Genomic DNA, 27,122 nt, shown 5'->3' on the forward strand with positions numbered 1-27,122 from the left:
TGTGCTATCATTGGTCGAGATTTACGTTTTTTAATGTTCGAATGATTTGAAGACTATAACTGCTACGAAAGTAAGTAATATATCAAAGTAAAGGAAATTTTGTCTAGTTTCAGAAAATACCAAAGTTATTTTGCATAAATTAATTAGTGATAGCATCATTATATAAGTAATGAAAGCATGTTGTTTTGGGCAAAAGGAATCGGGCAACAGGAATCGCTAACACGTTACCTTAGCTTGCATTAATAGTGTACCTAGGCTACTGGTTTTCATTTTTAGATGGTTTTTTTATGGTTCATGAAGCGTGTACGAGTTATACCGGGTTCATGAAGCGTGTACGAGTTATAGGTTTCTATGTATGCGATTTCTGCCAAGAATTGTAATAGATACCTTAATTTCGTAATTTTCTTAATCGTTCCTTTCAAAACTATGTTTAATTTTGTTACTTATTTTCAATATCTGTCAGATTAATAAAGTTTTTCACCTTTAAAGTCCGTTTTTTAATAATTTTTAGTAATCTTTTTAGGCGATTCCTTTTGCCCGGGTGTTTTGAAAAGTGTCTAAAAAAAGGTGTCGTAAAAGTCATGTGAGGGTAGTTAAAATTAATTTTATGCAAAATTCAACGTCAATTTCAGAAAGTAGAGACTTCAAGCTACATTTTAGTATAATTATTTTGCAAATTTGATAATTTAAACATAGAATTACAGCCATTTGAAAACAAACGATTCCTTTTGCCCGAGTCTCCCCTATCATATTTTCTGCGATTTTCTGATCAAAACAGCACTGTTTCGTTCGGTGCAGGCAGGGTTGTTACTCTTTTTTTATTTAAATATAACTTAACTTAGTTACACTTTTTTATTTAATAATTAGTAACTAAAATAATAATTGTTTTTATAGTTTTTATATTTTTCAAACTTATTATCAATTTAATGCAATGATTAAATCCCAAGGTAAGAATAAATCATAATCATCTGCTAACCACTTACTAGTAGTGAGCAAATATAGTACATTGCTGTGCATTAAATGCCGTGTATTAATTGACTTTTATACAAAATTGCTGCAGAAATTGACCGCTACATTATTCATTAAGAGCTAGTTTTACAACCTCTAGCTAACCTAACCTAATCAATCGTTTAAATATTAATATGATTGGTTATTTTTGATCAATTTTGTAACGACCGTACTTCGCGCACGGACGGTGATCGGTACGGAAAGGACGCAAAGAGTCGCCTGAAGGAATTAGACTTCGTTTTGGATGTTCGTAAAACTGAGAGTGTTTATTTGGTAGGTGAAAAGATACGGTGAGACCACTATCCCTGCCTGCACCGGACGTAACAGAGACGTGCTGTTTTAATCACAAAATCGAAAAAATATGATACGTCTTGTGCACGTCGCTGTGACGTAACTAAATAATTTGAATGTTTCAATTAATTAGCTGTTTGTTGAATTTTTTTGTATTATAACTTATATTTTAAAGATAAATAATATTTTACTTTTTAAAAATGATGTTTTTCATTTAATGTAATTAAATTTAACACGTAATTGTGAAAACGTTACGTAGAGTAATGTACAGTTGGAAAATACTATCGCGGTATCCGGCTATCCGGTAAAAATCACTATCCGATGCATCTTTCATAATTATATCCTTAACCATGCAATTATAATCACAAATACTTTTTTCTCTGCGTATAATAGTACACAAAACCGTCATTAGATGGCTGTTATGGAGTTTACTCGTAAGAAAGGAAACACGTAAATGGTATAAATAAAAGGCGGAGCATAATGAAATTTTTCACCGATGTTTTATTATAGTAAAATAATTTTTCTGATGGATTCCCTTGAAAATAAAATCAAGTAAAAGATGTTTTAATTTACTATATGATTAAAACTAACCTTTTTAAACTTCTAATATTTGGAACCATATAAACATAATAGATGTAACTATACATAAAAGGTAGAATATTATAATTCAGAATCACTATAATTTATAGTTTGCACCAAAAACCACTATAAATTACAGTTGAATTATGGTAATTGCAATCATTCTCTTCTCTCAGTGTAAAACTATTATACATTTTATCTAGCAAGTATTTTACGTACATAATGCAGTAAAAACCAATCTTAATTTTTCAAATTGATCAATAATTTTCAGGTCACAATTAATGCATAAGCCACAAAATACACATCATTACAACGTCGCTGTCATCAGAAATGGGGATGTTAGTTACGTCTCAGCGACGTCTCAATTACGTTTCGAACACCAGTTGAGACGTCGCTAAGACGTAATATGCGACGAGTTAGCACGTCACAGCAACGTGCTTGTTACGTTTGGTGCAGGCAAGTCTCATGAACATACATCTGACGGTGCGAAATAGAGTCGGTGATGTAATTACAGATAATACGGATACGTAGTCGGACGGTAATTAACGCGAAACTTATAATAGTAAACGGAAACGCGCGGACAGGCGTGACAATAAACTCGCGGAAAAAATACGGCTAGTTATTTACAGGCATATTTACAAAGGCACCTGTTTTGCGAGACGCGTTTCTTGGAACGGCGTCGAGCTCTTTTTCCCAAACTCGGGCGGCCTTGTTATTGTGGCCGTGAAAACGTGTCGCGAGACGCGGTGCGTGGTGCGGTACAGCGGGACGGCGCGTACACAGATCCGTGTCGTTGTGCGTGATTTCGCGCGGCCCATCACGAGGCGGTTAATATCGTTTACTGCAATTCGCCGGGTGGCATTACCCCACGACAAGTACGCTTGGTGGAGGCACGGAGCACCGTACCCCCATACGCGTGGTAGCGCCGGATTCGGGATGTGTCAAGTAACTTGACAGGGCCCAAGTTTACTTGAGCCCGTTGCGGCGAGCAAGGAAACGGAGTCGGAGCGATATCAGGAGCGGTCGAGGGTCAAGTGTCTTGATGGAGACCGAGGTGCTCGATCTCTTCCTCAATCTGGGGAATTTCCGTACGGCGGACCAGTCAGAAGCGGACAAGGTATCTTTCGTCCGGCGAACGTCGCTTTATATACCCAAGAATCGAGGTGAGGGGATGTGCGACGTGTTGCGGTGGAACGGTCCAGAGGCAGCATGCCCGCCACTCGATCTCGGGTCTCTCGCTTCGGGCCACGCGCGGCTGCGGACGACGACGGAACGAGAGCGCGTGCGCACGGAAATGCGAGGCGCGCGGCAGCGCTCGCTCGCTCACTCGGTCTTAGGATTTCTTATTAAGCGCTATGCGCCGATAATTGCCGTCCGGCGGTTGTTCGGCCGGACAGTTAGGCAGTCCGAGGGGAGGGGAGGGGGGGATCAAAAAGTGGTTTATTACAATTTTACTTAACAACAAGCGTGATTGATTAATTCCAATTGAAAAATCAGCCAATTAAGTTAATTAGAGGTTGTAAAACTGGACATAGGGGTCACTTCAACCAAATTCCGATTAACCTAGTTGACGATTAACTTGATCAACAGTGTTATCAACAGCAAGACTTTAATGGCTTTTGCTAACAACATTTGGTACGATCGTTCTTAATCTATTAGGTGTACAACTTTGCTTCCGCCGTTTTTTTTTTCGACATTCGAGGCTTTATTGTAAGAAACTGAGGTAAACTTTTACAAAAGGGTAGCAGGCTCTGACGACCTTGACTTTGACATATGTTATCAATGAGAAGATACTGAGTGATATACACAAAGTTTTAAGTAATGCTCACTTTTTATTAAAAAAGTATCATTACCGAAAGAAAAAATAGTTTTTCTTACTTATTTCGGAAAATATTTATTTTACGAAAAAATGTGTCAAACAAAAAGTGAAGCTAGTAATAAGCTCTATAAAAAAGGTCACATACATATTTTACCTAATTTCAATACTTTCGTCGTTATTGTAGAAAAACTGTTTTGCGTCGAAAGGGTTTTCGACGCAAAACAGTTTTTCTACAATATACAGAAAACGCGTGGGTGAGGGAGGGGCTCCGCCCCTCCTCGTATTTTTTCTAATCCAACCCACTTCGTCTCAGGTCCACTAATAACGGGGTGGGAGCGAAAGAGGGTGGGCCATAATTTCAAATCTAATATCGTCAATTAGATATCCTTGGTCAAATTACAATTAAAATAGGGTTAGGTTGGGTTAAAAAAATACATGAAGGGGTGCGGGGGAGGGACTACTTTTTACACAAAACTACGAAAAAATAAAAAAAAATTATTTTAAAACAGTTTTTCTATTATAACGACTAAGGTATTGAAGTTAGATAAAAAATGTATATAACCTTTTTTATAGAACTTATTACTAGCTTCATTTTTTGTTTGACACATTTTTTCGTAAAATAAATATTTAGTGAAATAATTAAAAAAAAAACTATTTTTTCTTTCTCTGATATTTTTTTAATAAGAAATGAGCATTACTCAAAACCTTTTGTATGTCACTCAGTACCTTCCCATTGATAACCTATGTCAAGGTCAAGGTCGTCAAAGGCTGCTCCCTTTTTGTAAAGTTTTACCAAAACTGATTATACATTTACGATTCAAAATATTGTCCATCGCTGGCCACTATTTTCTCCCATCTGTCGGGCAGCGTAAAAATCTTGCGGCGAAAAAACTGCTCATTTTTTGAGGCAATCCACGTATTGATCCAATTTTTGACTTCTTCATAAAAACGAAAGTAGTGGTCAGCCAAGCCGTATGCCATTGATCAAAACAAGTAATAGTCAAAGGGAGCAATGTCTGAAGAATACGGCGGGTAGAGTAGGACTTCCCATTTTAATATTTCCAAGAATGTTTTGACCAACTTTGCAACATGAGGTCAAGCATTGTCATGCTGCAAAATCACTTTAACGCATCTCTCGGTGTATTGCGGCCGTTTGTCTTTTAGTGCTCGGCTTAAACGCATTGTTTTCGATACAGATCGCCTGTGATTGTTTCAGACGGTTTTAGCAGCTTAGATTACACTACGCCAAACTGGTCCCACCAAACACAGAGCATGACCTTTGAACTGAGAATATTTGGTTGCCGTCGACGTGGAAGCATGGCTGGCAAGTCCCCATGATTTTCTGCGCTTGGGGTTATCGTAATAAACCCATTTTTTGTCCCCAGTCACAATGCGATGCAGAAATTCCTTCCATCTTCGCCTTTCAAGCAGCTGTTCACAAACAATGCTGTTCAACATCTCTCGGCTTCAAGTCGTACAGTACCTAATTTTCTTGTTTTTGAATCATTCCCATAGCTTTCAGGCGTTTTGGAATGGCTTGTTGAGTCACTCCCAATGATTCTGCCAATTCTTCTTGCGTTTGAGTCTTCATGAAGTAATGCCTCCAATTCTGCATCTTTGAAAATCTTCTCTCTTCCACCGCCATGCCGGTCTTCGATGTCAAAAGCACCGTTCTTGAAGCGTTGAAACCACTCACGACACGTTCTTTCACTAACAGCGGTCTCATCATAAATATTTGAGAGCATTCTATCAGCCTCAGACATAGATTTCCTCATATTGAAGCAGAAACCTCCCGCAAATGACGAGAATTTGACTCGTAAACTGACATTTTCAATCGTGAATAACTTTACAATGCGGACACAAATCCGCTAATGTTTCGATGGGATTATGTTGACAAGTGCCCAAGCTTATTGTATGACGTCTACATCTGTTTATTTCCATCACCACATACCGTTAAAGCCATCTATTGAAAAACGGTGGAAGCAAAGTTGTATACTGAATATAAATTTCTTCACGATATTTGTATCTACATGATTTTTTCATGATATTCGTACATTATACGTGTGTATAATGTATTTCACACAGAATACATTACATAAAATATCATGAAAAAATTGTAGGTTTAAAAGATAGAAAGATTAGCCGGTCGGATAATAGTTAAAAATGATCAGCAGTATTACCAACAGTCATTAAAATTTTAATGTTGGTAACACTGTTGATCAAGTTAATCGTTGATTGAATTAGGATGCTTCCATTTTGTGACACAAGATGACATAAGCATCGTACTATCTTTTTATTTTTATATTTAATGTGTAACAAAGATGTTTGTATCGATTTGTGTCACTAAGGTCCAAATTCATAGACGTTTCTCAGATCTCAAATCTGTCTGTCTCGCGTATGGTAAGCAAGACAAAGATAGATTTGAGATCTGAGATTTGAGAAACATCTATGAACTCGGACCTAAATGCAAAAGCATCCTTAATCGGAATTGGATGAATCTGTCTCTGACGAAGAAATTGGTAATGTGGCTGTGTGCGGAGGTTACGCTATTGAGGAGATTAGATAAAGATCGTTGAGGAGTATTCGAAGTGGATTGAGAGCCGTTTGGGTGCAGTGTACTCTTTCGGCAGCTCAAGTCTGGTGAGTTTCGGAAGGCTTGGTATCGGTTAGTCCACTGCAAGAGTCAATTTGTTAAGGACTCTTGCAGTTTCCGCTGTTTTGCAGCGGGACATGTACGCCAGAGATGTCTGAGTTTGATCGATCAAACGGTGTGCTGCTTCAACTGCTCTTCTGGGCATACTTTTAAGAAATGTAGGAGCCCGCCGTGTTCTCTAGGGTGCAAGGAACGCGGACTGAACTTTGAATATAGGGCGAGTTCTTAGGGTTGTTTGTCTGTATTGCCTATTAGCCCGAAGAAGGCGGAAGGTATAGCAACGGAGCAAAGGTCTGCTGTTACTGCTATCAAGGCTACGAATGCACCTAATGGCTCAGTTTCTGCAGATCAACCTCACGAGATCCAGCAATGTTAAAGATCTGATGTTGCAAAAAATGTTAAAGGACAATTACGAATTGGCTGTACTATCAGAATGTCACCGTGTCCCGTCTGATGGAAGGTGGGCTTGCCCTTTGGAGGATCCTTTTTTGTCTGCCTTATCTTAGTACGAATTTATAGTCGGTTTCAGTACTTACAAGGAGAGAGTTCTTCGCGCTAATCTGTTAGAACCGGATATTTATCGCCTTATATTATTTTTCGCCGAAAATTAGCCTTTAATAGCTTTAGGGCTTTAATAGCTTTGCCCTTATATTATCTTTTTAATCTCGGAAAGGCGATCCGTTATTTTATTGGTCGCTCCTTGCTTATAGTTAGAGATTTTAATGGTCTTCATTGTGGATAATCATCGCACTGCTCGGAGAGATATTCTGTTCGATTGGGAAACTTCTTTGGACTTAAAATTTCTAATTTCCGAGCTAAGTTTACGTGCATTCGCCCACATAACAGCTCAGTCATAAATTTCTCTTGGTCGTCTTCTGCGACTCTTCCTCTTATAAGAATCTGAGAGGTTCTGGATGTCTCGTTATCAGATCATCGCTTTATTTGAATGAAATTATGTCGGAAGTGTTTCTCGTTGCCAAGCGCAATATTCTTCCACTTTCCCAGTTGAAATCTTTATAATCTCGACCCTGATCTTTTTCGGGTCTCCATCATTTTTAATTTGTGGCCTTCCTTTTAACGTCTTCTTGATGCAAGTTCTTTGACAAATCTTACCCAAAAGGGGGGGGGGGGTAAAATCCCAAGAGGCAATCGGGTGACCTATGCTTACGAGCATCGTTTCGTTTTTGCCCGGAGAGCCTTACGCCGCGCTATTCGCTGAGTCAAGAATATCAGGTGTATGCAAGTTTTTTCCGGTTTTTTGATAAAAAAAAAACATGTAATTTTCAAGGGAAATTTATTTTTTTTTATTCAAAATATTGGCCATCGGCTTCTACACATTTCGCCCATCTTTCAGGTAATTTATGAATACCATTGCCAGAAAAACTGCTTGTCTTTTGCGGCAAACCATTTGTTGAGCCATTTTCCAACTTCCTCAAAATTGCTGAAGTGCTGCTCTGCGAGCGCGTGCCCCATTGATGCGAAGAGGTGATAGTCAGATGGCGCCAGGTCTGGGGAGTACGGCGGGTGCGGAAGGATGTCCCATCTAAGAGATTTTAAGGTGTCTTTCACTTGTTTTGCTGTGTGAGACGGCGCATTGTCGTGTAACAAAATCACTTTGCCATGTCTTCTGGCCCATTCCGGTCGTCTTTCGATTAATGCGTGGTTTAAATTAATCATTTGTTGGCGATAGCGTTGTGTATTAACGGTTTCGCCGGGCTTCAAGTGTTCATAATACACAATACCGCTCTGGTCCCACCAAACACAGAGCATGGTCTTCTTGCCGAAGCGATTTGGCCTTGGTGTTAATGGACCGACTTCGCCAGGTGAAAGCCGCGATTTTTTCCGCTTTAGGTTTTCAAAATAAATCCATTTTTCGTCACCCGTCACAATTCGATACAAAAATGATTTCCTTTCGTGGCGTTGAAGCAGCATTTCACAAGTGACTTTGCGATTTTCCATTTGACGTTCATTCAAATTGTGTGGGACCCATTTACCGTTTATTGATCTTTCCCATTGCTCGTCTGCTAATTGTTTCTTGTGATACATGTAATGCTTCTGCTAATTGCCGTTGAGTTTGAGTTGGGTCATCATCCAATAATTCCTGCAATTGCTCGTCTTCGCATTTTTTTGGTCACCAGAGCGCTCACTGTCTTTCACATTGAAATCACCACTTTTACATTGTCGAAACCATGTCTCACATGTTCTAATCGATAGAGCGTGTTCACCATATGTTTCTACCAGCAAACGATGACTTTCAACAGCCTTTTTCTTTTGATTAAATAAAAAAAAGCAAGGCGTGCCGCAAATGTTGTTTTTCAGGCACAAAACTCGACATGATCACTGAACAATAAAACAAAGACGCTAGTTTCTGGCGGACTCAACTTGTGTGTGTTTGTAGTTCTATGTCAGACGAACAAAATGACATATGTGTCAAATTAATACGCTGCGTATTTTTCGCTGGCGCCATCTCTTAGTGAAACCGGAAAAAACTTATGCATACACCTGGTATATCTTGGCAGCAATTGTTGTCCAGCATTAACGACGACTCTTGAGGCTGTCTCCACAGGATAGTGCTAGTTAAAATTACGTTACATGACAAAACTACATAAGAGATTATTTGCTACGCTAAATGCATCGATGGTACATACATTATGTTTTGAAATTAAAAATACAAATATTTTATAAAATGCTATATTTAATAGCAAAAATATTAAGCGCGGAAAGTTGTCGTGCGCTTGTATGGCGCACAAAAGACACATCGCGGTAATCCGCTAAATAGGGAAAGGTGTCTCAAACATGTTTGTGCAAGTACACGACCATTGCATTTGATATTTTCGCTAATAAACATAACACTTTTGTAAGATATTTTCTATTTTTAATATCAAAACGTTATGTATCTGTGTATTATCAATACATGTAATATATCAAACCATCTCATGAATAATTGCAACATCACGCGTTGTACCAATTTAAACGCAATTTTCTGTGTTCCCGTCAAGGGATGTAATTTTAATCTCATGCTGCGCGCACACTTGGCGAGACACTACTGTGTTTCTTGATTAGCATCATCGGATTCTTCATCTCAAAAATTATAAAAAATAGTGTTTGTTTGATTTCCATCGAGTGCACCAAAAGTAGACCTTTTCAACATCTTTAATTCTTTACAATTACTTTAGAATAAGTTATGTTTGATTAAATATTATCCCACGCAACACAAGGACGTCCTTTGGACGTTCAATGGACGTCGCGGTCCGACATGTCTTGACGCCCAGTGACATACCAATTGTGTCTTATAGACATCGAGAAGACGTCCTTCGGACGTACAATGTATCGCCTTCGGACACCAAATGGACGTTGTTTGGACATTATTTTATATTGCGCGATTAGAACTTTATTTAATAAAAAATGATATTTGTTAGTAAAAGTAGTATTAATCCTGCCAAAAATGTGCGATTAAAACGTATAAAAAAAAAGTAATCCGAATCAATCAGGAGTTCTAAAGTATCGCGAATTATCGACATTTACAGCATCTAAATATGTCTGAATTGGTGTTACAAAATCACAAAAATTTTTTATAGAATTAAAATATATGTAAAAAAAAGAGATGCTTAGATAAATTTTACAAGAAATCAAACAAAAAGTTAATAAATTATTAAAAATTTATTCGTATAGCCGTCATTTAAGGTTAAATTTACCTTAATACAAAAATTTTGTACGCTCGTACGTACAAATGAAAGTAGAGCATCCTTCAGAAAACATGCACAAATAACATTAACAATGTGAAATTACGACTGAACATCTAACAAAAAAGATATCCTAATGTACTTTTATTACATGTATATTTTGCTCAGTGAAGCGAACTGTCATAAACAGAGCAGTATTGGTGTCCAACTGTAGTTGATAAGCATCTTTTCGCATATGGCGATATAATTGAAGAACAAAGATCTATGCGTTGGACAAAAAACGATAACCTGATCTCGCTCGAAAAATAGTACCGACGTCAAAAAAGTTCTTCCGTTATTTTAGCATCCTCTTAAGATATTACTATTTGGGTTTTTGGCACAATCGACAGTTTTGCCATTGGGAAATGCATACACTTGGCATGTTGTTTCTTTGGCTTAATAGTACAATAACTTGTTTGACTTGTACTTAAAGATTTTTTTATTATACTTCAGATAATCAATCATTGTGTTCAGCAAGAAAAAAACAATTTTGTAATTGTTTTAAAATTCTTTAATATGATTAATTAATATGATTATACAATATAATTCAAACCCATGTTATCAAAGCCTACTTAGAACTTGATCGGTTCAATTGTTATTGAGCTCCGATAATAAATCTCGGATGCTCGCAAATCGCCAGCTTTCGTTTTGTACACGATTCGGTCTCGTGCGTTTATTTTGTGCAAAGTATTACCATGTCCCTTGATTTTTTTTATTATTATTGGCATAAAATTGTTCTTTTCATTTTTGTACATATTTTAATCTTCAAAAAATTTTGAAATTCTATAAAGCCAATTCAGAGATATTTTCTAATCAAAAAATGTTAGTAATTTTACTTTAAAATCTTTATCTTGTACCTTTGTAAATTTGTATCAGATCGAAGAAAGCGTGTAATGTAGCTTTGGCGTGTGTGACAAGACCTCTGTAGAAATTTTCCGTGCGTTTTAACATCATCAATCTTTGCACGAGGGCATCGTTACAAAGAATGGCTCGTGACAGCCCAAGTGCGTCAGCCGTGGTACTACCCATTCCTTCGACTAGCCTATGCTTCACCTATAAATTCGTAAATTTATGATTACTATACAATTTTAGTATAAAGAGTTGTGCTACAATATATTCTGGTAAAAATTTTTCTCAAAATTCTTTATATAATTTTTCTAAATTTCTATATAAATTTTATAACTTTTAAAAAAATGTCTTGAATTTATTGTATAAATTAGAATATCTTTCAGAAATGCCAAAAAAATAATTCAAAAGTTTAAACACTTTTCTGATTATTTCAGATCAAAATGTCTAAAATATTCAAATATTTGGTCCAGGGTATTTAGTTCCATATGAATTATTAGACACATATATTTCTGCTAATATAATACATGTAGGCCGATATTTACAATTTACGAACTTTAGCTTTGTTTGTTATTAACTAAAAATGAATCACTAGGTTATAATGAAGCTAATTTATAATTTAAGCATTTTATAATTTTATGATATAAAATAATTTTATAATAATAAATTTTAGGGAAGAGGGTAAGTCGGACCTATTTGCAGTTTTTGCTATCTAGAAGGCGCAAATAAAGTACGATCGTAAAATCGAAGATGCTGTTGAAAAAATAATTTAATTCCCTTTATATTTGCTTCAAATCATTTTGACAAATCTCTCATCTGTGTTGAATTATAATGGAAAATGTAAAAACATTATTCCCAATCCGATTTGGAATTACTGTTTTCAAATCAAACCATTCCCTGGTCCAAATCGGATACTTCTATTTTTATCGACTTTTAAATAGAATTTGAAAAGATTTTAATGTATTTTTTTAGTATTGAGTAAAAACGATCAATTTGACAGTAAAAAATAAAAAAATAATTAAAAAAAATAAATTAGTAACTGTTCATATACAATAATTAGACGTTTCCCGATCATGTTAATCATGTTATGATATTATTATTATATAATTAGAATCAAAATCAATAAAATTTAATTATTCCGAGTTTAATGACTTATAATACTTTATTAATTTAACATTTCTAAGATCGAATTGCAATCTGATCGTAGCACAGTAATCGGCCGATTACCAGTGCTACGATCAGATTGCAATTCCGATGTAAAAGTCCGATTTGAAGACAAGTCCTTTCAAACTTTAGAACAAATTTTACATTAAACCGCAAAAGTAATCACAAAATGGTTAATATTTTTGAATCCTACACTCTTTAATTATTTTAAATCAATTATCTTTCAAAATCTTAGCACCTTTTAAATAATGATTTACAAAGATTTTTTTTTTTTAATTGTTACACAATGGCTAAATCCATACAGCACAGAAAATTACAGCAACATTGCAGCAATGTTACAATGTTGCAAATTGCAACACAATATTACAGAGACATTGCAGAAACATAAATTAATAATATACTTGCAACATTTCATGGCATATGCCAGTAATACTCTGGAAACATTGCAATATCATAATTTTTTAATAAAGAGCCACAAAATGGCAATAAAGAGTTAAAACAAAATATTCGCGTATAATAATATACTAAATTTTCCGCGGAATCTTTACATTCCCTAACAGCACAACCGTCCATATGTCGACTGTAAGTCGACTTATCCAAGTCAGGCTTTCAAAATTGACTGCAAATCAACTTTACATAGACGTCTGCAGACATCATTCAAATGTTGACTCTAAGACATCTAGAAAAAGACATGTGGTCCCGTGATGCCGTGTGCATCATAGTATTGTTGAGAAACATGAATGTTCATATCAATAGACGAAATAGGTCCGTATATGAAGAAACTTCGATCTACATCCCAATAAACAAACAATATTTTTTTATTGTTTTTTTAATAAAAATTTTTTCATATTCAATTTAATTATTGTATTACATCAATATATATTTTCTAATTGCATTCTTATTTAAACAAATGACAGAAAAGTTATTCCAGATGCTATTCTACATTTGCAAAATTAGTAAAAAAAAACTATAATTTTATATTTGTTTATATAAATACTGTACTTTAATTATACATATTTCATTTTTTCGATAACGCATATTGACCTGATCTATACACCAGTTATATACACATATCAGCATAAAGTATTGACAGGTCATCATGAGGGATCAGTTCGCAGCGATCACTGAGGTCAAGCACGTTCATTGGAGTCGCGACTTGGATGGATGACCGCTTGGAAATTTCCAAAAAAAATCCCGATATTTTTTTGCGAAAAATGTTTTTTAAATTGTTATAAAAATATTGTTTTGTTCATTAGAATTAGGTGGTGTAATAATGTTTATGTAAATATTTTAGAAAAATTCATAATATTGCAATGTTCTAGGATGTTTCAATGCAATATTTCAAAAAGCGGACATCTTAATGTTGCTGCAATCTTCCAGCAATGTTTCGCAATCAATATGCAATATTACAATGTTTCAATGAAATCATTCTGCAATGTTCCTGCAATCTCTCTGTGCTGTTTTGGTTTGAAGTAATATGTGATTTATGCAGTTTTAAATATAATTACAAAATAAAAAAATAATTGAATTCAAATATATTTGGCAGTAAAAATATAAAATTTATACCAGTAAGTCAAAACCTGTTTCACATATATTTTTTATTTATATTAATTAGTGGGATTTTTCAATAAAAAGTTTAAGTAACGTGATAAAATGAATGAATGATAAATATACATAGATCTATAATATGTTCTTAATATTTATTATAGTGATATGTATTTATAACTCATATTTTTATTACATTACACTCAAATTTTTCATAGATAAAAAATATATGTTAAATAGTTTTTTACTTACTGATCTAGATTTACTTTTATTTTATCAAATATATTTGAACTTCTTATTCAGTTTCTTCTCTATAACGTAACCTTTTAAAACTGTATAAATCCTATTACTTTAAATTGAGAATACTAATATCAATTATTTATTCATTTCTTATAATATACAACAAGAATTTTTGTATTACCTATTAAGAAAAAATCTTATATATTACACTTTTTATTTTAACTATGTAAAATTCTTATATGATAACATAATAACATAAATAAAAATGTGTTGAATTGCAAACTTGATGTAACATTGTAAATGCGACTAGTTTATTTTCTTAAAATTATGAAAAAAATGAGAAGAGAAGTAACTTAATCTCTCTAGAGGAAACTTGTTCTATAAAACTTTACATTTTTCATATGTATTTCTTCCCTATAATGGCATAACGCAAAAAGACAAACAAGTTCAGGAGTTTACAAAAGGCGCTTTTCTCTTAGGTTCCATATAATTTTGATGAAAGTGTTAAAATGTAGGTGCACATTTGCATCTGTTGATACATAATCCACAAAAACAATTTTATATACAATATGTCTGCACAAATTCCAGCTTATTGTCTACTAATTCCTCATAAGCTGGAATTCGTGGAGACATATTGTATATAAAATTGTTTTTGTGGATTATGTATCAATAGATGCAAATGTGCATCTACATTCTAACACTCTCATCAAAATTATATGGAACCTAAGAGAAAGAGTATCTTGCTGCATTTTTAAGTATGTAATGCTTTTTTGAAATTTTTAGTGGATTACGTAAGCTAATAAAATTTTTTATGATGCTGTCCATTCCAGTCTCGTTCATTATACACATACAATTTTTAAATTGTTTTTAATTATTTAATATAAAATCATTTTTCAAAAAAATTCAAAAATTCTATTTTATTATTAAATTAAAATTCCTATGATATACATTTTCATGAACATAGAAAATACTTTTGTTATAAAATTTTACAATGATTGTTTTAAAAATATCAAATTAAGTGTTTAAATTGTTATATATCTCTTGTGTTCAATTTTAATTTAATTAATAATAAAAGAACAGTTTTAAATTTTTGATTTTTTTTTTAATACAAAATTTACAAAAAGAAATATTCTCATTCTCAGGGATCAAATCTGGAAAGCCGAGCATAGAAGTCAACGTTTTTCCACACATGCTATGCGGCTAACTAGATAATTCTTCTTCCGTAATGTTACTATAAATGCTAGAAATATTTTATTATTTTCTCAAAAATGTCTAAATAGCGAATTCTGCGATTTTGCTGTATGTAGTAAATGTTTGAGTGAATACTACATAATCATAAAATTTTTGATCAGGGACCGCCGAGTTCCCGTAATATTGCAAAATTTTCGTCAACAAGAACGAGAATATTTTTTAGTAGAAAAACCCTATAATAGGATGTAACAAAGCGCCTAGAACAGCGCTCCGTGCACGCCAACTATCGTCGACCGGTACATGTGTACTCGATCGACATCCGTAACGGCAAGGATACCGCAGTTATTCGTAAGTCCATGTCGCATCATGCTTTCTCTCCCGACCCAGCATCAAGAGAGATGCGTGAGGAGCTCTACTGTCTTCTTCTTTCTCAAGCGGTCTCTCCTTCTCGACCTATCCTCTTCTGTCTCGAGCATTCTCGCTTTCTTTCATTACAAGCCGACAACACTGCACAAGCTGGCAACACTGTACAAGCCGGCCATACTGCACAGATTAGCAAAACAATTTCAAATTTTTGCCTTGCAAAACCGAGTTGCGACGCGTGCGCGCGCAATGTATTATTATATATACGTTTCTCAATTATATATATATATATATATATATATATACACACATGCACACGCGTGCACACACACGCACGCGTACCCGCACGCGCATGCACACACACACGCACATGCAAACACGCACGCACCGCACGCACGCACACACACACACACACTCACTCACACAGAGTGTCCCACAATTCGCAGTCAAGATTTTAATAACATATTCCTTACTTAAAAATAAGACAAAAATCTTTATATGAAAATGTCGAGGCTATAATACTCTTTAAATGAGAAGTATTTACAGTAGGCGAATCGGATAGTCTAAAGATCGCGAGCTCAGTGACGGTACAATAACAGTGGGTGCTCTTGCACTTTTGTAAACTTGTTGTTACATTGAAGAAATAACGATGATATTGAAATGCTTTATTGATTGAATCATACTTAAATATAAATTAGTATATGCATTATACATGTCATGATCTTATAAAAATATTACAAGATATTAAAACTAATTATAATAAATTGCCAAAATTCACGAGATCTCAATGATTCACAAAACAGCCAACTTCAGAGAAGAAATACATGTATGTCATACAAATACTTAATGAAAAATGTGTTGATAAGAACGCAAAACTCTTTGACACATAATTACATTTCCATTTATATGAAATAATGTTCCATATCATTACATCATACTACGATATCTATATTGCCCAATAGGCACATATAATTTGCGTATATTATTTTGTATAATGGTATCACAAATTGGCAAAAATTTTGAATAAGTGCGCTAAGATGATACGTTATAACATAACAGTTTTGTCGAAATAAAGTTTTTAACCCTTAAACACGTAAGTAGGTCTGAGAAACTCCATATGAAGTTTTGAACGCTTGCTATATGAAAACGGAATGAGATAGGAGGTTCGGACCAAAACGTAAAAAAAGTTTGAAATCTCCTCTTTCAATTGATATAGTTAATCAACTTTTTTGGTCAACTAGAATTCGAACGGCACGGCAGTAAAGTTTTGTTAGGGTCAATGCGACCCATATAGTGTGTAAGTGAAACTTTTTTGTGAGTATTTTACATTAAAAAACTGGACAAAATACGTTCGAACAAGTCGATTTGCAGATGTTACTCGCGTGTACTTTGTCTACAGTTGGAATACTATAAAATGTTGTAAAAAAAAAGAGTTTTTCCGAAATATCATGAAACACATCAATTTTCAATTTTAGACAAGATTTAATCAAAAATTCCTCATATTCGCCTTGTTACATAAGTACTTTTTTTAATAGAAATGACAATAATATAATTTTTTTGAAAGTATGAATCTTTAGCTTTAAAACGCCGTATTGTAAAGTTCTTTAAAGTTTTTTGTTGCAAAGATATGATTTTTTTTTTAAGTGGATTTGCCCAAAAATACCTCATATTCTCCATCTTACATAATTATACTTTTTAAAAGAACTTTGCCAAATTTTATTTTGAAAGTGTGACTTTTTAGCTTTAAAACGCCGTATTTGAAAGTCCTTAAACGTTTGTTGTTGCGAAGATATGATTTTTTGAAGGAAAAGTGGATTTTTGACCAATTTCTCGTTTTTGCTTAATGGTTTTGCTTTTATAACTTCACAATAAATTATTTGTCGGTAATGCCGATTATGCAGTCACACTCCTGAGATTTTGAACTTTTGTTTAAAAAAAAAATCGTAGAAAAATATTGATTGTAATCAAAATTATAGCTTCTCAAAGTTGAAAAAGTCTCCCAGACCCAAAAATGTGTTTCCGTATTTTACAGGATCGGTGTGTTTAAGGGTTAAATAACATTCGTCAAAAATCAAATAAAGGAGTATACAAATTTTGTCACAATTCGGTGATCGTTCCATTTCTATTGGGAGTATAAATTAGTTCGGTCCGTTTTCAAAAGATGGTTCTGGCTGTTATGAATGTGTCATAGTGACAGCTGATTCCGGTGATTTCAGAGAGGTTAGACATCTGTCAATAATATTCAGTACATATCGCTTTGAGTTTCATACAAACCCCCCCCCCTGTTTTTTATTGTGTTAAATATGTCAACTTTTGTAGTAACTAAGCAGCATTTGCGGGAGATTTTAGTTTTCTGTTTTAATTGGAAGAAAAGCGCAGCTGAAGCGCATCGAATGCTGGTAGAAGTTTATGCTGACAATGTTTCAACTGATAAATCATGTAGGGGATGATTTCGACCGAATATTCATGGTTCAAAAGTGATGCTGTGTATCTGGTGGGACCAAAGGGGTGTTATATACTACGAGTTGCTACAACCTGACGAATCCATTACGGGCGATCGGTATAGGCTACAATTGATTCGTTTGAGCCGTGCCTTACGAGAAAAACGGCCGGTATACGAGGAACGACATGACAAAGTTATTCTGCTACATGATAACGCTCGGTCTCATATGTCGCAAAAGTCGTCAAAACTTATTTGGGAACGCTCAAGTGGGATATTTTAACGTACCCGCCGTATTCGCCGGACATCACTCTATCTGATTACTGGTTATTCCGACGAATGCAGCACAATTTGGCAGGACACCGGTTCACTTCTTTCGCAAAAATCGAAAATTGGCTCCTAACTTGGATCGCTTCAAAAGACGAAACATTTTTTCGAGATGGAATTCGAAAATTGCTTGAAAGGTGGGACAAAGTAGTAGCCAGTGATGGACAATACTTTGATTAATCTGTTCATTCAATTTGTTCTGAAATAAATGCATTTTTGACCATAAAAAAACAAACCAAATTAATTTATACTCTTAATACATTTTCTTATATATTTTTCTTCGTAGAAAAATAATAATTGTAATAATAATAATTATTTACTCAATTAACTTAATAAATCAAATATGGAAATACAAAATAATTCGTAACAAGAATTAATTGGAGTTATAATTGATTTTTACTCAAGTTTCAAAACTTTCAAGTTTTTGTCATAAGCCTATTAACTTCCTTCTAACAAATATTATAAAAAAAAATGTAATCCAATTACCGGTTTGTAAGTGCTTGCGCTATATTTTTTTTTCCGTGGCGGATCGGTTTCAAACTCCGACAGCATCAATTTTTTTACTATATTTTATTACTTTTATTATTCTTTCATGCAACAATAATGTAGTTACATATAATACGATTCAGCAATTTTTTATGGCAAAAAGACAATTAAAATTGCAATATGATGCTATACAAATTCAATTTTTAACTCATTACTTATTATGTGCTCCACAATTTAAAACCATAATTGAATTTGCTTGGTACGCATCAAAAGTAGCGTGCAAATGTTAAATATTTTATAACGTTAATCAATTATGTTTTCCTCCAAATCTTTATAACATAAAATGTTTTTGTAAAAAAGATCAATAATTTATAAAAATGTTCACGGAGTGCGACTTATTTATGTTTTAAATATTCTACTTCGATTTTCATCCAAACTAATGTACGGTAATGTGCAAATTTTACAATAGTTTTATAAATTATTAAAAAATTGTTTAGTCGTATTCGTATCATTATATGTAATTACACTATTTTTGCATAAAAAATAATAAAAATAACAAAATTGTAAAATATAATAGTAATAGTAATAATTTTAAAACGATCTTATATATAACAATAGACTGTAACATTACGTTCCTCCACCGTACCGCCACACTAGACCAAACAACCGATCGACGTGCATAAGCACGTACGTGCGCTCGACAAACCTTACCGCGACCACGTGCTATTACGCGCGACCGGCGCGTCACACGTCGCGTTCAGTAAGCGTTCCCACTCCGGCCGACTCAACCACGCGCCGATATATAAACCGGCAGCACAGTATATACAGTAGCGACAGTAGCTGTCGGCTTCTTTGATGTCAATAGTCCTCGATCACGTGACTGTCAGCCATTTTGAGGATTGTATTGATTGTATTGAGGATTGATTGAGGGCTGAATTTAAACGACAACAAGAGACGTTACAATATTTTGCAAACTACTTTTACAATTCAGATAAATCCTATATATGATTTTCAATATACAACTATATATACTAAAATAGAATTTTTTTAATGTCAATGTATTTCTGGAATAAATTAATAACACAGTATGCGAAGTGTGATAATTGTAAGTTAACAATTTAATGGCAATCTCAGGCAATACAAGTTTAAAATCGAAATATAAGGCATCTTTAAAACATCATAACTTAAGTAGTCTGTAAGATGTTTTATATCCCAATTTTAGATGTGTATACAAATTTATGCTATCTGGTATTAGAAGAAGAATAGGAAAAATAATAAAATAACGATAAAAATTTATTTAATTATCATTAATACCCTAAAGTCTAAATAATTCCCACTTACAAAGTAATAAAAAATCCAATATTATATTTTTCACATTTTTTTGTATGAAATTATTTACAAATTGACTCTTGCAGTATGTAGCAGCATTTTCATCGCATAAATAATACGTATCTTGAAAGATTCTACGTATCTTGAAAGATTCCAAGATATTTGTGTTATTCTAAAAAAATATTAAATAAATTAATCATAATTAATAATTGTTGATAATAAACATCTAGTTCCCATTGCACGGAAGTGTAGGATGTTGCAAATGGGGTTAGCAGTTGACATATATCAGTTAAAACCCAGAAATAAATTAATTAATTAATAGAAATTTGAAAGCAGAATAAATGAAAAAATAAGAAGTAAAGTACAATAGAAATTCTAGTAAGATTATGAATTATTTTCTATCCGTCCAGAAATATTTTTGCATGTAGCAAAAACACATAAATAGCCTCCTCTTGCATTCATTTTAAATAATAATAATAAAATTATAATTATAATATAAAATTTTCCTCAGCTTTACTAATTTTTAAACTTATTTTATTTGCCGGTATATCGTCGCAGTTTTAGTGCAGCTTGACTACATATGTGATATCATGTGATATTGTTATGACAGTCTGCCATATTCTTGATTGTATAGCCAACGCATGCGCAGAAGAAATTTGACCCATACTTTTCTCGCACTGTCGCTGCTGTATATACTGTGCCGGCAGTGGGCAGCCAAAAAAAGAGATCACACCGAACTACCGATCTCACCGGATTTTCTCCAGCGCCGGGCATACTCGACGCTTCCTCGCTCGGGCATTCTCGAGCACCTCCTCGAAAATGTATCCTAGCTCCGCTCCATCGTACGGGCATTCTCGTCGTTTCCCGCGGCCGGGTATGCTCGGCCAATCCGATCCGATTTGCTCCAGCGTACGACGGGCATTCTCGTCGTTCCCGCGGCTGGGTATGCTCGGCCAATTTGATCCGCTCCACCGTACAACGGGCATTCTCGTCGTGCCGATGGCCGGGTATTCCCGGCCAATCGGAACCGTCCGTTCGCTCCTGGGTATTCTCAGGATCAACCCACCGACGCCGTTCCTTGAGTCCGGTCCACCAGTAACCGTATGGGAGGGTTCCGATAGCGCACATCCCGATAGCCCACCAACCAATCATCTTGACTTATCTAACCCGACCTACAGAAAATCTCTAGGCATCTGCCATAGTGAGTGGTTTGTATGCTATCGGGATGTGCGCTATCGGGACCCGCCGTAACCGTATCCCGCGAGGTGTCCACCCATGCGGGAAGAGACCGCGCAGGTCTCCGCCGTCGGCTACACTCGCGTAGCCAGAAACCGTCCGCCGCGCCGCGCACCGCCAATCTCGCGATTGAAACCGGCCGGCACACGGGCCAATCACGGCCCGTGTAACCGCTCACAAGTTCGCCGCTTAACGGCAACTCCGCTTAAAGTATTATCAAAGTTATCCGAGTCCGTCCGTGTGACCCGTAAGGTAATTTAACCAAACGCTCTAGTCATTTAGTTTGTTTCCGTATCTGAGTTCTACGAAAAAGAACATTTTTGCGCTTTCTTTCGCGCCGATGCGCACCGTTTCCATTTATATTGTTTAATCCAGTGCTGTCAGCTACTTGCAACTTTCGGTCGGGTTTTCGACGCACGCTTATTGCCCCCTTCTCACCGCTCGCGCCTTAGCAACGGCGCCGCCGGACGGCGTAACTAAGGAGCGCGACACATCGTCTCAGGACCGTGCGTAATACAAAAATTATATGATCATGAGTCATAAAACAGTCTAATTATTTAATGTCTAATAATTCTACAAAAGTTATTGAAATTTTTTTTTCGGTATTTTAATAATTACATTTAAGTAATATTTTATTATTACATAATTAAATAATTATTATTATACTATTATTACGTATATTATAACGTATGTGTACTGTAAAATTAAAAATTTGTGCAATTTATTTATTATTTAAAATTCAAAATTTTTAAAGTACCTTTTTAATTATATTGGTTTATTTAAAATCATTATATGTATATAAAACTAATTATAATATATAATTATACCAAACTAAATAATAGGTGTCCGTATCACTCTATTATTGAAGCATTTTTTGTAAAATGGTTTCTCTAGTAAAGCTTATTTCATTAACAAAGAATAAGAAAATAATTTGCGTAGAAAAAGTGTAAATATTTACAGATATTAAAGCAAAAAAAAAAGAAAAGAAAGAATATTTGCAGAAATAATAAATTAATTAATTCTATTTTCTAAACTGTTCATATGTATTTATGAGAGATAAAATATTTGATATTAAAAAAGAAGACGTTTGCATCAGTGCTCATAATCTTATAACTTTTGTATTACGCACGGTCCTGAGACGATGTGTCGCGCTCCTTAATTACGCCGTCCGGCGGCGCCGTTGCTAAGGCGCGAGCGGTGGGAGGAGAGCAATAGGCGTGCATCGAAAAATCCGGCCGAAAGTTGCAAGTAGCTGACAGCACTGGTTTAATCAAACGCGCTTGCGGTCTATTCTCGAAGTTCGCGCCGTTGCGCACCGTTTCCGTTTATATTGTTTAACCGAATGCGCCCGCGGTCTATTTTCGGAGTCCGCGCCGTTGCGCACCGTTTCCGTTCATATTGTTTAATCAAACACTTAATGATTTAGGTTTCCGTGTAATTGAATTATATTAAAGATATTTACACCATTAGACTTTCGATAACCAAATCACGAAGTTGTTATTTTGTTGTACTTAAATCAAATTTAACGAATATATTTACACATTTATATCTTTACACTCAAACCACGGAGTTATTATTGTTGAAAACCCTGGCATCCGGCGAGCCCTTCCGAGCGACCTATCCCGACATCCGCACCCGAAAAGTACCAACGTTACAAGACATTAAATAATCAGTGGAAAAATAAAACTTGAAGTTACGAAAATTATTATAAAATAGTACAAACTATAAAAAATAACTATAAAAATAACTGTTAAAATCGTTATCGTTATTGAAAAATGTAACCACGTTAACAGAATTACAAGAAAAAAAAACGCCATTAGTAGTTTGTTATCAAAAAAGTACGGTAACGGTAACAATATTACAAGTAACAGTAGTGTAAAATTATTTCTATCGATTAGATATCGGAGCACTTAGTCAAGAGAACAGGGACTTCCGTTTCCGGAGCGAGCAAGAGTAGACGGGTGTGAAGAGAGATTTTGATAGAGGCGAAGAGTGATCATGGGAAGTAAAAGGGGAGAGCAGAGTGTGTAAGAAGAGAGTGAGTGAAAAAGAAAGATGGAGTGAGTGGAGGAAGAGAGATCGGGTGGAGTGTATGAGAGAGAGTGCGTGTGGAAGCAAGAGCAGTGTAGAAATGAGATTAGGAGTTGTGGAGCGAAAAGGGTGACAAGAGGAGAGCGGGAAAAAGAGGAAGAAGCGCGCGAGCGCGGGCACAGAGTGTGCAATGCATAAAGACGGAACAAGCAAGAAAATCGGCAAGCGGTGCGACGAGGCGCGCGCACGCGGACAGAGATTAGGCAGAGAAAAGATAAGCAACTTGGGAAAAGAAAGAGCGGATGGTAAGAGAATTACAGGAACGTAGAAAGACAGAGAGAATGGATGAAGAACAAAGAATTGACGGAGACAAGGGCGACAGAGGTGAAAAGCAGGAGTGGGGGCGCAGTAAGAGTACAACAGTATAGGAAATGTGGAAAAAGAAAACAGAAATAAAGGCAGGAGAGAAAGAAAGAAAAAAGAAGAAGAGGTTTGAAGAAGGTGAAAAGGACAGTAAGATTGTCGACGGCGGAAGCAAAGGAGAGAGAGTGGGAGATGATTGGATCCATAAAGAGATGGATACAGGAGATAATGGAAAGGTGGTAAAAAATGGAGGAGAGGATAAAAGAGAAAATGAGGTTGTTAATGGGGAAGTTACAGGGTATGATAAAAAGAGAGGAGTGGAGGAAGGATAGGGAGAGAATAGAATACAAGATTTGGAAAAAAAATTGGAGGAGTGAGGAGGGAGGGAATTGAAGCTAGAGGAGAGAGGGAAAGAAAGAAGGGGTTTGGAGAGAAAGGTGGAAAGATTGGAGAAAGATGGAGGGAAAATAGGGGAGAAAGGAAAAGAAAGTCGGAGGCTAGAAGGTAGAGTGAGAAAGCTAGAAATGTGGAAAGGGAGGGGTAGAAAAAAAAGAAGGAAGAGGGTGGTTATAAAGGGATATAAAACAAGTGAAAAAAACGTGAAAAGAAAAGTAGAAAATATTTTGAAGAAGGTGGGAGCGGAGGTAGGAGTAGAGGATGTAAGGGAGATGAAAACAGGGCAATGATCAACGGAATATTGTGGTTCTGGGATAAAAAGAAGAAAGGGTTGAAAGATAGGAGGAGAAAAAAGTGGGGACAAAGAGGGAAAGGAGTGTCGGGAGAAGAGAGAAGAGCAAGAAGTAGAGGAGGAAAGAGAGACTGAGAGAGGCAAAAAGAGAGGAGGGAAGGATATAAGAGAGTGAGGGAAGTACAGCAAGAAGAAAGAGGATAAAGGTTGCATTTTGGAATGTGGCAGGGCTAAGAAGGAAAGATGAGGATTTTTGGAGAGGTTTAGAAAGGTGAGATGTCATGGTATTAATGGAAACGTGGGTGGAACAAAAGACACAGGAGTGGGCTAAAGGTAAGCTTCCGAGAGGTTATGTATAGAAGATGCAGGAAGCAAAAAAAAGGAATAAAAAGGGAAGAGCGATGGGAGGGATAATGATGGGGATCAGGAAAGAGCTGGCGGAGGGAGAGAGAGAGAAGAGAGTGGAGAAGAGAGAAGGGGTTATGGTAGAAAAGCTGAAATGCGGAGAGGCGGTATAGAGAATGGTAGGAGTGTATGTGAATGAAGACATGAACAAAAAGCTGGGGAAGGTGAGGGGGTAGATGGAGAAAAAAGGATGGAGTGTGAAGACAGTAATTGGGACAGACTTCAATGCAAGGACGGGAAAAAAGGAGGGAGTATGTGGCAGGAGGGGGACAGGGAGGAGGGGAGTAGAGAGTCAAAAGACAGGAAGATAAATAGAGACGGGAGAAGATTGTTAGACTTTACAGGGGAAAGAGGATAGATTATTCTAAATAGGGGGAATAAGGGGGATGAGAGAGGGAAGTGGACATACACAGGAAAGAGAAGAAACAGTGATAGATTACGTGTTGATTAGAGAGGAGGACAAGGAGGAAATTTGGAAGATGGAGGTGGGAGAGAATGTGGAGTCAGATCATCACCCATTAATAGTTTGGATAAAAGAACCCCGTCAGCCAAACGTGAACGAACAGATCATTCGAAGAGTCTGCTATCAATTTCTGTTGCTAGAAAGGCAACAGATTTCACACAGACTCTGCAATATCTACGGTGTCAACAAACTGCTGTCAGAAATAGAACAGAAACTGTTAGCATTTAATTCCAGCAGAAATCGAGCAAATAGTGTCGATAGTACTGTTGTCAGATTGGCGGTAGAAATCAAGCACAACTTGCGCAACACAATCTGACAGCAGACTAGCAGCAGAAATCGAGCACCGCGTGCTGACAAGACCTGGCGTCAGATTGGCGGTAACAAACGAGCAGGATCGACGCGACAGACTAACAGTACCACGCAAACACGCCATGCTGCCAGTACCTAATGTCAGATAGGCGACAAAATTAGAGCAAGACCTGGACAATACAATCTGACAGCAGATTGTTAGCACAAATCGAGCACCCCGTGCTAACAGGATCTGACGTCACGCTGGCAGCAGAAATCAAGCAAACCAAGCTGTTTTGTATAATTTTTAAAATGTGACGTTACTCTTTATGAATTTATTAAGGGCTTATTCAAACAAACTTGCATAATTGCATGCATGAATAATATATTCATAAAGAGATTGATCAATTTTCTTATGCATTTGCTTTTAATTAGTGGACCAATCAATTTCTTTATATATATGTTCTATCTGTTCCTGTTTGCATTCTATACGCTGCAATTTCTATCTGCACTTGTCCGCGATTACGTACAGGAATCCGTATCTATCCGCATGTATTGTGTCCAGATTTCTATCTGCATCTGCCCGCATGTATAAATAATTAAAACCCATTCCTGGCCATGGTCTGATTAACAAAAATAGTCAAAAAAATTGGAATTGGAAATAGGACCAAAGCATAAAAAAATATTATTGACGTAAAAAAAACTTTTCAAAACTCATTTTGCAATTAATTGGTATAAATAAATTATTAAAAATTTACTTTTAAAAAGAACTGATTGCGCCAATCGATTTTACAGCAAAAATTACTAAAGAAACGTTGCAACAATAATTTTACAACTAATTTGTTTATAACAATTAAGATTTAGCATGTTTCTTGATTCATTTTTCCCGTAAAATTGGTTGGAGTAATCAGTTTTTTTCTACAATCAATTTTTAGTAATTTGTTTATAACAATTAGTTGCATAACTGATTTTTGCAAGCGTACTTTTTACGCTAATGTTTTTTTTATGCTCTAGTACTATTTCCAATTGTTGTTTTTTTGACTATATTACTTTGGGCAAAAACAGGTTTTAATTATTTACATAATTTATACAGCTTATATAGTTTATTTTAAAAATACTTAAAGCTAAATAATTAAAGGGCTACTAAGAATGTTCACGCGATACTCAACACGATAAATTTCTTCCTGTTAAATCAGCTTTACTTCAAATATAACTTTTTATTAATGATATCACAAGTGTACGATTAGATCAGTGTTAGCGTATTAGGTTATTGTCCTAAAATCTTAGGTTCGAATCCCGCCGGCGCCAATGCGTTTTTAAAAATTGTAAAATAATGCGTAATCGTAATTAGTAAAATAAAATATATGCAAATTAGATTAACCTATAATAAAAATAAGAATAAAATCTGCAAGAAAACTAAAAAAAATTTTTTTATAATAAAAATTTTTGAAATTTTTAAATAAAAATGCTTGATTTTTGTTGCCAGCGTGATGCCAAAACTTGTTAGCACGGCATGCTCGATTTGTGCTAACAGTCTGCCATCAGATTAGGTTGCGCATGTCATGTTTGAATTCTGCCATCTATCTGGCGTCATGTGCTGGCAGCACGGCGTGCTCGCCTGGTGTTGTCATTCTGCTAACATAAA

The 27,122-nt window shown here is 35.4% G+C and overlaps 1 protein-coding gene across 6 annotated transcripts in view; it reads right to left on the minus strand.

Moving 5' to 3' along the window:
- Window positions 1-27,122, minus strand: part of LOC105198987 (PRKCA-binding protein) — a 93,959-nt gene that overhangs the window by 22,763 nt on the left and 44,074 nt on the right. For 5 of the 6 annotated variants that reach the window (XM_011165859.3, XM_011165860.3, XM_011165862.3 and 2 more), the window contains one exon: window positions 10,930-11,125. In XM_011165859.3, coding sequence (XP_011164161.1) covers window positions 10,930-11,125 — 196 coding nt within the window. Of the gene's footprint in view, window positions 1-10,929; window positions 11,126-20,753; window positions 21,654-27,122 lie in introns of those variants that run through there. The other variant, XM_039448757.1, reaches the window with a different exon arrangement.

Source organism: Solenopsis invicta, chromosome 4, assembly GCF_016802725.1.
Source record: "Solenopsis invicta isolate M01_SB chromosome 4, UNIL_Sinv_3.0, whole genome shotgun sequence".
Classification (NCBI taxonomy): Eukaryota; Metazoa; Arthropoda; class Insecta; order Hymenoptera; family Formicidae; genus Solenopsis; species Solenopsis invicta.